The 15079-nt window shown below is 36.3% G+C and overlaps 1 protein-coding gene and 1 pseudogene across 1 annotated transcript; both read left to right on the forward strand.

Annotated features, from left to right (window-relative positions):
- LOC136279073 (uncharacterized) overlaps positions 1 to 1006 on the forward strand; it is a 59688-nt pseudogene extending 58682 nt beyond the window's left edge.
- A 5686-nt stretch (positions 1007 to 6692) lies between these two features.
- On the forward strand, positions 6693 to 12226 carry LOC131771759 (GFP-like fluorescent chromoprotein amFP486). Its single transcript, XM_066171257.1, has 5 exons — positions 6693 to 6777; positions 10239 to 10336; positions 10874 to 11092; positions 11446 to 11655; positions 12096 to 12226. Exons 1-5 carry the CDS (start codon positions 6760 to 6762, stop codon positions 12217 to 12219), a joined length of 669 nt encoding a protein of 222 aa, XP_066027354.1. The 5' UTR covers positions 6693 to 6759; the 3' UTR covers positions 12220 to 12226.
- The last annotated feature ends 2853 nt before the right edge of the window (positions 12227 to 15079 follow it).

The following is a 15079-nucleotide window of genomic DNA, read 5'->3' on the forward strand; positions in this document are numbered from 1 at the left end:
ACTGGTTGAATGAGGATTGTGTTAATTTTTTGGGGGTGTGATACTTCTTTTTTTGTGGGCAATTTCTATTAGGAGAGATGTCTTTTCAAGTGAATACGTTCATAGATCAGATAATTAATCTATGTACTCAACACCTGCAAGTTTATCTCCAGTTTGATAATACATCTGCTAACTTTTGTAATCTTCTTTTTCTTAATTGCCAAGAAAATTCAGAAGAGACTCACATCTCTCAGAAACATGCCTTGGTCAGAGGAGACAAAGGCCATGGTAGAGCTGGCCGTAGGAAGCCTTACCTAGCCTTACCTACACTAGCTCAGGATGAGCTGAGGATGAAAATGGAGAAAGGTACCTTACCGGATACTTAGTGTTACTTAAGTTACCTTGGGAAAGGTCAAGAATGACAAAGGCCAAGAAAGCCTTTGATGATGTTTACATCAGGAGCCTTAATCCAAGAGCGAGGGTGAATCTGGTGTCAAGACGGGCTCATGCAAGGCCATCAGCACGCTGCCGGCCTATTGGGGGACTGGAATGGGCGGTTAGATCTGAAGAGGCAGTTCATACTCCCAGCAGTCCGCTTTTGGCAACCACAAATCCATCCCCTGGCACTCAGCCAACAATAACAACAACTCCATCCCACAGAGCTTGTCCAACCAATGTAAGACCTCCCACCCCGCCCCATCCTCCCTCTGCACGTACCAGTCCTACAACAATGGCCACCTTATCCCTCAGCATCCATCCTTCAACATCAGTAACTCCCCTAACCTGTACTAATTCTTCAATGATGGCCATCCCATCTCGTGGCTCCCGTCGAACAACAGTGGCTTCCACTAAGAGGACACATAATCCAGTACTGGCAACCCCATCCTCAAGTACACAGCCTTCAACTACAGCTCCATCCTTGATGCTAGGTTCCAGTTTAACCCCCAGGACTTCAAAAAGGAAAAACCCTAACTCTAAAATGGACAGTGCCCGTAGGCGGTCACGAGCTGTTTCACCACTTTATTAATTTTGTTAAGTTTGCCTATATGTTTTTTTTTGGAAGAAGGTTTTCAATTTCTTGCAAAATTAATTTTTTGTAATGATGGGAGACCACAAATTTTAAATGTTTATGTTTATGGTGTTTTTAAGCGATACTAGAACAATGTTATCAATTTTCTATTTTTTTATTTAAGTGAGTGTTTTAGTTCTCAGTTGTTTCTGTTAACAATATTTTTACTGAGATTAGTGGACACTTTTCAATTTTGACTACTGATGTCAGAACAAAATTTCAAGTTTCAATCCTTCAGTTATTTAATTGTTTTCAAGAGTTCAAAGTCGTCATACTCAAACGATATAAGAACAATGTTTTTAAATTTTTAACTTATTGCCTTTTCATTCATATTATAATTGATATTGTTAGAACAAGGTTATCATGTTTGGTAGCATTATTTCAGAAAAATGACTCTTCAACAAAGATTGCAAATAATATCTGAAATGTTATCGTTAAGAAATGATTGAATGTTAAATTACTCACAAGCAAGGAAGCACTTATTCTTGAAAAATATACAGGATTGTGATTACAGCAGAGTGATTGATTGATTGACTGTCCCCGTTCCGTAAAAACAACTTTTAATCTAGCTTTAAAAGAGGGAACTCGGATGATCAGCTTTGCTTTTATGATTCCCTTAAACGATATAGAATTAAACAGATTTTTTATTTTCTGCTCTGGCGGGATTTGAATTTTCACAATCTGTGAGAGATTTATACAGCTGCTTCACACAAGAATAAATTTGACTTTACGTTACGCGTAAATTTGGCACAAAGACACCTATGCTCTATTTACGCATAAGGTTACAAAGAACTGGAAAAGAGTGAAGTAAGACGGGAAAGTAATCACTAAAAGAATAAATGTGGCGTTCTGTTAAAACTAGGATTTTTCCAATGTTGTGGCTCAACGATACCAACGCTCCTTGTTCGCTAAAAATCAAAACAAATGTCATTTTCCTATTTGCTGTGGGCTACTTTGTAAAAGAAGTATGATGGAAAGTAAATCAATAAAAAAAAAAAGAAAAAACTGACCTTCTCTAAACAGGATCCTCGAATAAAGCGATAAATCTCTACTTTCAGCCACAAGATAAAAATTTTGTGATTATCAATGCATTCCCATGAGTTCAAGTTGATGTCTATCTCAAGCCATATTCCGTTTTGTGTGTAGCGCCGCTGCCAGAGTATATTACGTTTGCATTTAAGGCTTGATTTTAATAACAATGCCAATTCTTTTGAGGGACTTGTCAAAGGCTGGGGTTTTCTTATGCTGCAAACTTAGGGAAATGATTAATTCTTCTGTTAGAAAACATGATGAATTTGCATATCTGCGAAACCGGTTGCGCGACAAGTAAGTATCCTAAAAATTAAGTTTGCAGCGACTTAATTCAAATAAATGACTAGCTGCTATCACCAACAGTATATCAGAATTGACGGGAATGTTTCTTTTACAAAATCCTTCATTCTCAAAACGGTAAGCGGAATAAACTATACGCGTAATTGCGCGCGTGGCTTGTTTACATTCAGTGAATAACCAGAATACATCCCATTGCACAAATTTGCTTGAAAATCATTACATATATGTCAAGTCAAAAAATATTTTCGTTTTAATAGGAAACTTTCTGGGCGTTAAATGTTCTTTAACCGTTTTCTTCTGTTCGGTGAACTGATCTAACAGCTTCAAGGAACAAGTCCCAAATATAGTCAGGTCATTACGGGTTGATAATTTTTTTTCTTTGACTGTCTCATTTCCCCCATTTTTTAATTTATGAGATAAGTTCACCTTTGAAAAAAAGTTTTTCATGGTAAATGGTCACCTTTGAATCGAGCGACGCCAGCGATATTAGGTTACTAAGTTGGGGTAAATTTTTCCTTGCTCAAGGCGGCCTGAAGCTACCTTAGAACGTTGGGATCATATGTTGTTAAAACCAGATATTTGCTACATATTTCTAATAAATGTTGATTGGAAGGGAAGATCGTTTTAATGGATATCACAATATTTTGAGAAATCTTTACCATAGGACTCGAGATGAATTCCAAAGATCACCTTCGATTCGCCACATTGGCGAGCAAGTATGGGCAGACCAAGTGCACTTTTCCGTTTTTTCGCCAAGAAAAAATACTTAGAACTTTTTAGTATCCATTACGTGATTGAGACCCTAAAACAAAACTGCATGCGAAATTTTGGCCAAATCGATGAAATGAATGGCCGACAAAAGTTCGAAAGTTACAGACTACTGCACTTAAGTATCCAAAGCTAATTTCGTCGCTTGAACGAGCTTCATTCATTCCCTGTTTTCGAATAGATTCTCATTTAGCATAGTAACAATCATTTTGAGCGCTAAAGGGTATGTCTCGATCGCTACAGACTGAAAAACGATCTTTAAAGTTTGAAGCCTTGCGGCCGAATTTTACGGAAACTTTTCAGCAAAGTGAAACTGCTCACGCCAATATATCTAAGCTCCTTGGGGTGCATTAGGAATAAATAGGAATCACGTTCACGCCGCGTTACAACAAGGTATATACTTTGTTAGCGTAGTCTAACGTGCAAAACTAAGATAAATGGTTATAAGCATGGAAAATAAAGATAAATATTATCTTTTCTACAAAATTCTTCATGGGAACTACCTGATTTCTAAAACTTTAATTTTAAGTAAAATTTGAAAGAAGTTTCAAGTTTTGTGACATAAAAGTAATCGTTCGATTCTTTTTTGTTAGATTTGAGACTGTTTATAGCCTAAGCAATTTGTTGGTTAGTAATCCGTTGAATCAAACAAAAACGCACTAATGGATGTTATAAACAAATTTCATTTCTCCTTTCAATCAAAATACCACTTGGATAAGGCACCATTTAATTAGTCAGTGCTTTGCTAAAGTCAAGGTCAGCACACGGACACAAATGATTACATAATCAGATGATTTGGTTTTTCATAAACTGAGTTGAAAACGTGACTTGGCTGACGACGGACCGACGCCCAAAATGTCTTCTTTAGAATGGTTCTTGGGTGAAAATTCACATCATCAGCTCATTTGATAAAAGCAAATATTAAATAGCTTAATTAAAGAAAGAGCTCTGATGAAGCAAGAGGTCCAATAAAGGCAACTGATATTACTGCTACGTCCACGAAATTAGCTGCTCTTCAGCAGTGGAAGCGATTTACGCAACTCTGGTGCTTGAGGCACTGAAAGTGAAAACAATTGTCTAACAGGGTAAAAAAGCATGTGCAAAGTATATGCCACGTTGTAATGCAGTGGGCGCGTAATTCCTATCTAATTCCTAATGAGCCACCACAGTGCTTAGATATATTGACACGTGCAGTTTCAGTTTGCTGAAAATTTTCCGTAGAATTTGGCCGCGAGGCTCCAAAACTTTAGATAAAAGTAAAATGTACTCAAAAAAGGATAAATTATGTCTAACTTAAAACCAGTAACTTTTTCGAGAACCATAATTTTGCGAAAACCCCGTACTTTTAAGAAGAACAAAGCATTCAAAGGAAAAACTTACACCTTTACCAAGATGTATTGTTTCAAAAGTGCATATGGAACCATTTACCGCAGAACAAAATAAAAGAATATGCAAGTTCTCTTGAAAATTAAGTGAAAAATCTTGAAATGTCACAATATAAATACACTCAAGATGCACTTTTAACACACAAGGGCATTTACCCATATGAATGGTTTACGGTCAAGTCGCCCGAAAGTTATCTCGCTCGAAAGTAATCTCGCCCGAAATCATGTCGCCCGAAACCAGAGTCATGTTGCCCGAACTTCATAGTCATGTCGCCCGAAATCCTAAGTCATGTCGCCCGAAATTTTATCGAGTGTTTAAACTTGAAGAAAAGTAACATCTTAAGTAAATCGCAAGGAATAAACTCGTAAAATGTTGACTCGTGAAACTCAGGTTGTTCGTTTCGCTGTCGTTTGATATCACGGAGATAGTAATCCTAAAACAGAACACGGAAATAAAAAAAAATATAGTAATATCAGCTACAGTATGGTTCTAACTGTTGTTGTTTTATCTGTGGAAGCATTCTGTTTCGAACGAAGGTTCACATCACTACGATTGGAACATTGGAAATCGCCTCCATCTTGAATACAGCACGTGGTCAAGAATCATCACGTGGTTACCAAGCAATAATGTGACATTGTGGTAAATTCAGACACGCATTAATACAAATATATTTATTGCTAGCAACTAAACCTAATTACACGCGAGGACGTGTGGGTTGTCCAAGTGACACCCACTCCTTGAAAAGGGGTTTTATCATGATAAAATAAACTATTCCTTTTAAACTAAAATAATAATAATAATGATGACAATAATAATGATAATGATAATAATAATAATAGTGAAAATAATAATAATATCATTGCTTTCCTAAACGCGAGCAAAGACTAAAGAAAACTAATTTGTACGAACTGATCCGTGTGACAAGAGAGCATGCCGGCTTTAAGGAGTCGCCTACTTGAAATTTTACTCGCAGTGTAGTCCTTCCAGTAGCCAAAGATTCTTGCTTGAAGTGCGCGATATTTTTTACGCTGGATCCTTTGCGGTTTGTAATAAAATGTAATTAACCTTTAAAACACATGAGGAGTGTTTCTGCAATCTGCAGTCACAGTCCTTCACGTGGCAAAACTGGTTATGCTAAATGTATCACGTTGTAACTAGTCTCTACTATTAGCTTTACAGACAATTGTTTGCATTTTAGTGCCTCAAGCGCCAGAGTTACGTAAATCGTTACCGCTGCTAAAGAGCAACTAATTTCGTGGACGTAGCAGCAATATTCGTTGCCGTTAGTAAACCTCTTGCTTCATCAGAGCTCTTTTGTGTCCGTGTGCTGCCCTCGAGGCTCCCTGTTTCTGTTTTTGTTTTTGACCTTGACTTTAGCATAACATTGGATAATTAAATGGTGCCTTATCCAAGTGGTATTTTGATTAAAATAAGAGATAACATTTGTTTATCACGTCCATTAGTGCGTCTTTGTTTGAATAAACGGATTACTAATCCACAAATTGCATAGGCTATAAACAGTCTCAAATCTAACAAAAAGGAGTCGAATGATCACTTTTATCTCACAAGATTTGAAACTTCTTATAAATTTTACTTAAAATTAAAGTTTACGAAATCAGGTAGTTCCCTCGAAGAATGTTGTAGAAAAGATAGTGTTTATCTTTATTTTCCATGCTTATAACCATTTATCTTGGTTTTGCACGTTAGACTAAGGTAACAAAGTATATGCCACGTTTTATGCAGTGCACCTGTAATTCCTATCTAATTCCTGATGAGCCACTACGGTGCTTATATACATTGACGTGTGCAGTTTCACTTTGCTGAAAAGTTTCCGTTGAATTTGGCCTCGAGGCTTCAAAATTTTAGTTATTGTTTTTCTTTCCGTGGCGATCGAGACATACCCTTGGCGCCCAAAATGATCATTCAATATAATAAATGAGAATCTATTCAAAAACAATGAATGAATAGGCTCTTTCAAGGGACGAAAATAACTTTGGATACTCAGACGATACACGCGAACTAAGCATGAACCAATTGTTAAATATCACACGATAGTTCACGTGGTATCATCTTCATCAATGAGCGTTTGTCTGTTCTATCCTATCTTATAAAATCAAGCTACCCTAACGCTCCAAACAGTTCAGCTTGGTCGGCGACGGAGTGAACTACAACAGACTATCTCAGCTCTCAATCCAGTTTTGAAAATCAAGTGTTTTATCCTCAACATGTCTCTTTCAAAGCAGGTGAGTGAATTCTTGAAACCAAGCAAAGAGAGTCGAACTTACCCCGGTAGCAAAGAATAGGGTAGAATCGTCAGGACGCAAATTGGTATGCCACGCCCAAAACATCATCAAACATCTTTAAACGTTATGACCTTACACTAAAATCAAGCAAAGCAATGATCCTAGCAAGTGAGCTGTAACTTTAGCAATTGCAGAAAAGAATCTTGAAAATATTAGACTTCGACAGGATTCAAACCTGTGCTACTCAGATACTAGTTGGGCGCGGCATGCTACTAAACAACTAGCAACCCACACGTTTGGAGCAATGGACACTTTTGAGATTTTTCTTTCCCCTTGAAGAATTCTGAACTTCATCTTAATGACATGAATTTATTTGACCTGCGGATGAAAATCAAGGAAAACAATAATCCTCACAGGTGAGCCCTTTCTGATTGTTCCAGCCTGTTCTCAAGTACTGAGGGCACAAAACTTAATCTTCGGTATTGGCCATTATCTATCGACTAAGGGGAGGAGTCGAAGTATTTTGGTTTATTCAGGCAATATTCTTTTGACCTCCTACATGAGCCCCCCCGTCATTGCTGTCAACTTCCAGTCAATTTTGGGTAGCCCCCTCTTTATACTTATGTACCTCATTAATGAAACCACGCCGAAAAAACTTTTGCTAGGCAAAGATAAATGATAGGCTGAACTTGATCGCTCTATTTCGCCAGTTCAAATAGTTCCTAAAACAGATCATGCCCCACAAACCACAGACAGAAAAATGCCGTCGTAGTGTGTCGCTATACAAGCTAATTAACCTGCCTTCATTTGTCAGTTATTGCTTTTAATTAATTCTGCATGTCTCAAGCTTCCAACTCACCTCGAAGTTAAATTCAGTGCAGTGTTTGATTCCTAAAGCAATGAAATATTGCAGCACAAGGAAATATTTTAAAAGAAGGCCAAAGACTACGACAATTATGTAGAGAGCCAAATGGTGTAAGGCTCGTGATGGACGGGAAATGGGCGAATTTACTTCTTATATCCCAAAAGTCCCCACTATTTTTTTTGGTTATTTTTGTGTATTTTTACTTTATTTTTGAAATATTTCTATAACCTTGCGCTTGCTCTCGGTATAGTATTTTAAAACAAAGTGCATTCAACGTTATTAACACAATTACGTTTTAGTAAACTGTTTTTATAAAAGATTTTGATGTCACGCGCAACCCAAATTTATTCAGAAATACATTACATAATGCTTATACATGCCCATCTCCCATTCATCACTGAGTGTTTTAATGATACACCGAAATGAGCTGGCCTAGTAAATATTTAAAAAATAATATATAGTAACGAACGCAACTGACCATAATGCACTTGTTAATAAAAATAAATCAAAGAAAACAAAATTCTTAAAACCATGTAAAGTGAGTTTAACAAAAAAAACCAGTTCCTCTTCCAAGAACAAAGAAAAATGTGCTTACAAGAGAAGAAATTATGTCAAACTTAAAACTAGTACCTTTACCGAGAACAAAATTTTGCCGAAAACCCCGTAACTTTGAGAAGAACAAAACATTCAAAGAAAAAACTTACACCTTTACCAAGATATATTGTTTGCTGCAGAACAAAATAAAAGAATATACAAGTTCTCATGAAAATTTAGTCAAAAATCTTAAACTGTCACAATATAAATACACTCCAGATGCACTTTTAACACACAAGTGCATTTACCCATATGGATAGCTTTGAAAGATTCCCGCCTAAAGGAAAATTTTATAGTACATTAAGTTAAGATAGTATTACCGATGAAGAATTTATATTCGCATTTCATGTTTACAAAAAATATGAATGTATAATTATTGGTGATTATTTTGCTCACTTACAGATGTTTCTAAGAATTTCAGGAGTACGTGCCTAAAATACTATGGTAGAGATACCACATTATCTTTCCGTACCTAATGTTAAACTCGAATTGATTGGTAATATTGAGAAAGAAAAAACCAGTCAACAAATGATGCGGGGTGACTCAAGCAATAGTACACATCGATTTGCAAAAGCAAATAATAAATATTTCGCTAATTTTAATGAAAATGAAGATTCTTCATGTATTATTTATCTTGATGTAAATAATATTTATGGCTGGGCCGTGATTCAACCATTGCCAGTGGGTAATTTAAGTTTTGTCGATCACATTTATCCTGACAATTTACATAATTCACTATGAATGTATCAACTTGCGCCAGACAAATATGTTGCATGTGATGATTTATCGCCTTATTGCAAAAAAAGGCATTCTGAATTTAACCTTTCTAACAATAATGTTGCAAAATTCGTTCCTAACTTTACATACTAAAAATAACTATGTATTATACATCGAAAATCTTAATTTATATCTTAGTCTCGGTGTGAAACTTGGAAAAGTACATCGTGTTTTGGAGTTTGATCAATCACCTTTTCTCAAAGATTATATCAACTTTAAAACTGAGAAACAGAATATATATTTTAATAAACTGTGAATTGTGAACAAAATTCTTGTGTCACGCGCAACGCAACTTCATTCAGAAATACATTTGATAATGCTTATTGACACCCATTTCCCATTCATCATTGAGTGTTTTAATGATACACTGAAATGCGTTAACCAAACAAACTCTTAAAAACAATGGGACGGTTATTTAAACAAAGTTTAACCGTTGTTAACAAAACCGCGTTGTAAACTATCTTGAAATTTAGCTTAGTCTTTCATCCGAAAATTTTTTTTGGCGAACAGTGCCAAGAGGGCCGAAAGCTAGCAGTTAAAGGATATATATTTAATGAAAACAACTCTCTTATAGAGAATCCCAGATTCCCACTACTTGCGGGAGACCGCGGTTTGGGTTTGACCTCGTGTAAATAACCGGCCCAAAATCTTTCTATGTTTCCCACGCTTTGTTTGAATAATGTGTGGGTGGCTATTGTTGTCAGTGTTTTGCCACGCGTAACAATAATTGTTTAAGCGCAAACAGAAGATTCTTAAAAATATTTTAAGTTTGAATAAATATCGATGATTATATTAGATTTATTTGATGAGTTTCATTTTCGTAATGATAAAGGGGCTAAAACAGAAGATAAATGTTGTCAAAATCAAGACTTTATTAATAATAGTTGGATGAATGTTTCATTTAAAAACACTGAATACAATTTGGTAAAATATAATGTACCCGGAGCATCCGCAAGTTTACAGTAATATTTTGAAAATGACAAAAAAAAAAGCACAGAAAATGTATTTGGAGAAACAAGAAGTAAATTAGTGCGCCGGCATGCCCATTTCCCATTAATCAGGCGCACTGTATTAATTTGATATGGCGTAAGCTGTACCTTAAGAGTGGAAATCAATAACTTCTATTGTAATGCACATGCGCTGGCAATTAATTAAAACCAGCTTGGGTCTTTGAATTATCAATGTCATTAGAAAATAATTGTTTGTTTCCTTTTTACTTATTCAGGTCATTCTAAAAGACATGAATTTGAAATTTGAAATGAAGGGTAGTGTCAATGGACATTACTTTGAGATCGAAGGTGAAGGAAAAGGAAAGCCTTACGAGTAAGTGTCTCTTAAAAGACAGACCACAATGAATTATTTCATTATCATATATTACGATTTATTTTTAAACATAGAGTTGATAAGATCACATTGCAGTCGTCACATAAGGGCCTGATATCAAAGTATCAATGATTTTGGGAAATTATCAAAAATGAATAAAGACTTTTTTGAAAAGCAAATTGAACAAGATCAAAGATTCATATGAAGATTTTCAGGAAAAACTGTCTTGTTTTTATTCGAGTTTGCAAATTACCTACAGCCTATGACAGCAACTTTTCATCTGCTTCCGTGATCAGGCGAGGTGTAAAGGCTACTGCAGAGCTTAGTCACAGCTTAATTCATTTGCGATACAAATTACCAATAGCCTATGACATCGACCGATTCTTCATCTGCTTCCAGAACCAAGCGAAGTGTAAAGCTACCTCAAATTATCGTATAAAAGCTCAGTCACAGCTAAATTTATTTACGATACTTTTTTAGGTCATACATAAGCTGTTTCTGAAAATAATTTCCAACACTCTTCTCATCTTATTTTAGAGGAGTACAGAAATCCACGTTTTGGGTGACCAAGGGAGGACCCCTTCCATTTTCCTTTGACATACTTTCGTCAGTCTTCAAATATGGAAACAGATGCTTTACAAAGTATCCTGCCAACATGCATGACTATTTCAAACAAGCATTTCCTGCTGGAATGTCATTTGAAAGGACATTTACATTTGAGGATGGAGGAGTTGCTACAGCCAGTGGACACATTTGGTATAAAAGTGATAATTAGTCTCGGATTGACACAATACTCTCTAAAATTAATCTTCAAGGTCATTTTTTACACGGAGAAGGGAGCGCCCTTTTTGAAAGTGTAACTTAGTTGTGATTCTCCCAAGAACGCTTCTTGTCTAGCTGCAGGGGAACAAACATACACAAAAAGCATAATTACAAGAGAATATGCAGACTGCTAAATTTTGAAATAGGCATCTGTGAGAAAATGGATTAAGTTAGAAAAACGTCGTAACATTATTCTACAGAGTACATTGCACTCTAGGTATGTGACACAGTTACAAGAGTAATTTTACGTGTTTTAATTGATATCTCAAATTTTCTTAATTATACAGTCTTGAGGGAAATTGGTTTAAGCACATATCCATGTTTCATGGCGTTAACTTTCCCGCTAACGGACCCATAATGGAAAAGAGGACAATTGGCTGGGACCCTTCCTTTGAGAAAATGACCGTCTCCAACAACATGTTGAGAGGTGATGTGACTATGTTCCTACAACTCAAAGGAGGCGGTTATCACAGTTGCCAGTTTCACACTTCTTACAAGTAAGTGTTCTGTCTCTGTAACAGCTCCAACGGTTGAGTATCATTCCTTTTGAGCATTTGGATCTCATCTTCTGTGTTTTACGGGATAAAAGCAACCGAAGAAACGCTGGGATGAAAAAGGCCTTGAGAAAACAGCTTAACACTAATTTCCCTTGTCAATGAAATGTTTGGGATCGAATAAGATTCTCCACAAGATACTACAAGTTATCTATTACAATATCCTTTAAAGCTTAGAACGTTCCCTTCCCTGTATTTCTTAACAAAAGATATCCAGGGAAAAATAATCATTATTAATACAAGTAATTGCTGAACTTCACTGTACCAAAAGCAAAGTTCAAAAGCATTAATGTTCATAAAATAAGTAAAAAAACCCAACGCTGATAGGTTACGTAAAACACGTATCTTGTATTTTTATAAGTATTTTTTTCCTTTTTGCGCAGAACAAAGGAGCCGGTCACGCTGCCTCAGAACCACGTCGTAGAACATCGCATTACGAGGACCGACATTGAAGACAAAAGGGTCCTGCTGGAAGAAACTGCTATGGCTCATGTAAACCCTTTGTAACTGGGATGGAACTATTTTGATTCCCTCATTACCTCTGACGTTATTGTAATACGAATCAGGTCAGTTGAAAAATAAAAAAAAAAAAAAGCATTGATGATCAACTGTGTAATTGTCCATCTCCCTAGTTAATGGGCATTAAGCGAGTCAATTGTTCATCCTTATTATAAAATCGAGACATGAATTTTGAGAAACTGTGACTTTAGCACAAAAATTAACAACTCAGAACCTACAGAGTGATTTACATTAACTGAAATCCCTAATAGCAGAAACTGATTTACATCTCTGTTTTCGATTCGTGGTGGTAAAGTTCAGAATACATCACAACTCCCATACTTTCCGCAGTCAGTTCTTACCACCATGATGCAAGTTTAAAGCGAATGAAAACAGTTAGATACCCGTGAATACCCAAAATACAAAAGAGAAAATACTGAGGAAGCCAAATAGAGGCTAGCTTCTACTTCCCTTTTTGAAATTTAGTTCGTTTAAGCAGAAAAAGCAACGGTTAGCAACTGAAATTAAATGTAAACAGGATCGCTACAAAGAGTTAAGACTGCTCAGAATGTAACTCAAATACCACTTTTCCTTTGCATCATTGAAATACCCTGGATTATAGGTTATATGCGAATTCAATATGTACACTGCAACTGGTTAGCGAAAAATGTTACATGAGTACATATCGAAGTGATTTCTGGCCGGCAACCCGCTAATATGGGGCACGAATTTGAGGTATGAAGGGAAAGCAGTGCCACAAGTACGAGCGTTGCCTTTATCTTTTTCACCGCACGAGAGCACCTAATGGAGTGGACATATAGTATCGGTAGCAATATTCCTTGCTTTCTTTCGGGATCGGGCGAAACAATCCCCCTCCTTCATCAGGGCCGTTCAGCCGACTTCCACAACACTGACCAAGTAGACTGAATGTTTTAGATGTAAAGAGGGCTTTTCACCAGTCTTCATCCTTGTTGAACTAGCTTTACATTGTCTCCTACTTGCTAAACTAACTTCAATATCAAAGTTAAAAGATAACTCCTTAAATGTGATTTGATCTGAACAAATGCGTTTGAATGGGCTTGACCACAAAACCATTTCTATATTAAAGAGAAAGTCAATGATTTCATGTCATTTGAGGAAATAGTTGAAAAAACCTGATCGATTTTTCTGTAATCCGATTTAATATCCAATGAATAATGTTTCTGCTTAGATCAACCGAGAAGTTTGACTACAATACTAAAATTAGTGTGGAAAAAAATAATGGCATTGGGCTTTTCAAAACTGTTTTGACGAAATATTTATCAGTTCTGTTATTCTATTACACAAATTTTCAAAGCTACACAGCCTTTGCTAAAAAAAGAAAAAGGGGGAAAGGGAACAATTTCGCGCCACTTGAAAAGGTAGATTGAAAAAACTCATTCTCTCCTTATTCATCTGTGATCCGATTTAATATAAGTTAGTAATATAACTAAGGCGCTAAAGAATTTCAAATGTATTCAACAATTGTTAAAACGATCGGTCATTTCAAGCTAGAATACTCGTATTACGTTTAGTTAAATCGCCTACTTTTGTAAAAACTGATTAAAGCATCGCATGCAGAGGGCAAAGTTCACAATCAAAAATAAAAAACTGCTTTCCATCGAAAGGGAATATTTCTGACCCTTCACGGGAAAACAGGGAATAAGGTACGAGAACGCGTGCAATGACACGAAACACTAAGCGAGTCACCAATTTCACGGATATGCGCATATTTTATGGCATATTCTGTAAGCCTCCCAGCTAGTGTGTTAGGTGCCACGCTTAACGTGCGATATGAATCGAGTGCGAAAAGACGAAGGTCATGCTCTCGCTACAAAAGAAAACGACAATCAATTTGATTTCGGCACAGCTTTCTAAATACATTTCTTTAATTCAGTCTTGAAAAATCTTATTCGTTAAAAAAAAATTGAAACAAAAATTGAAAAAAAAATTAACATGAGCGAAGTCTTTTCCCTAAGTGTAACCGTTTCGTTAGTGTTCGTTTTGAGTTCATTTCATTCTTTTTTCGTTAACCAAGAACTCGTCGTAAACAACTCCATCTTGGGTAGCATTGGTTTCTACATGGTTTCGTCATGCATTGCAACTCTAAGAAGTTGGTGCTCAAAAGAGATGTACTGTCACGATTGTGAAGAAATATTCAGTAAAAAGGGAAAATACGACAACGATTTCCAAGTTATATGAAATTATGAAGAAAAGCGAGAGGTGCTGAAGTCTAGTGGCACAACACGAAATAGCAGCGTCACGAATCACAGAAAAAAAATTAATGTGACGGGACAAGAGACTGAAATGGAATTAAGCGAGTAAAAGCGCTCGATCATTTTAAACTACAATACTCGTTGCATGTGCATCTTGAGGCCTGCTCTACGGAAAGTAATTAACATGATGTACATAAACGGTCATATGCAGCAAAGGAACAGTAAAAATGTTTAATTTTGTAGCGTAGTTAAGGTCTGGGGCGGCATTCTTTTTTCCCTTTTTTACGGTTGATAAAAGGATTGATCATTAAGACAAGGTAAACATCGGCTTCATTGAAATCAAACGACTGGTTTCAAAATTTAAAAAATATATATAGTCGACCCCAACTGACAATGGCGCTCAAGGGCATCTTGTTGTTTGACAGTTCAAAAGTATTCTCAGGGTCTCGGGGCAGACCCCAAAATCTATTCAGCAGAACCTGATACGTTGAAAGTTAAATCGAATAAATCATAAATGTTTCCCTTGTGCAGAATTCAGTTTTGACTTCTAAGTGCCGAATTGCCGTCTGCATGCAAATCAGTTTTCCGAAACAAGCGATCCAAACTCGACAATGAACATTGCTCTGGGGGCCAAA

This window comes from Pocillopora verrucosa, chromosome 1 (assembly GCF_036669915.1).
Source record: "Pocillopora verrucosa isolate sample1 chromosome 1, ASM3666991v2, whole genome shotgun sequence".
In the NCBI taxonomy this organism is placed as follows: domain Eukaryota; kingdom Metazoa; phylum Cnidaria; class Anthozoa; order Scleractinia; family Pocilloporidae; genus Pocillopora; species Pocillopora verrucosa.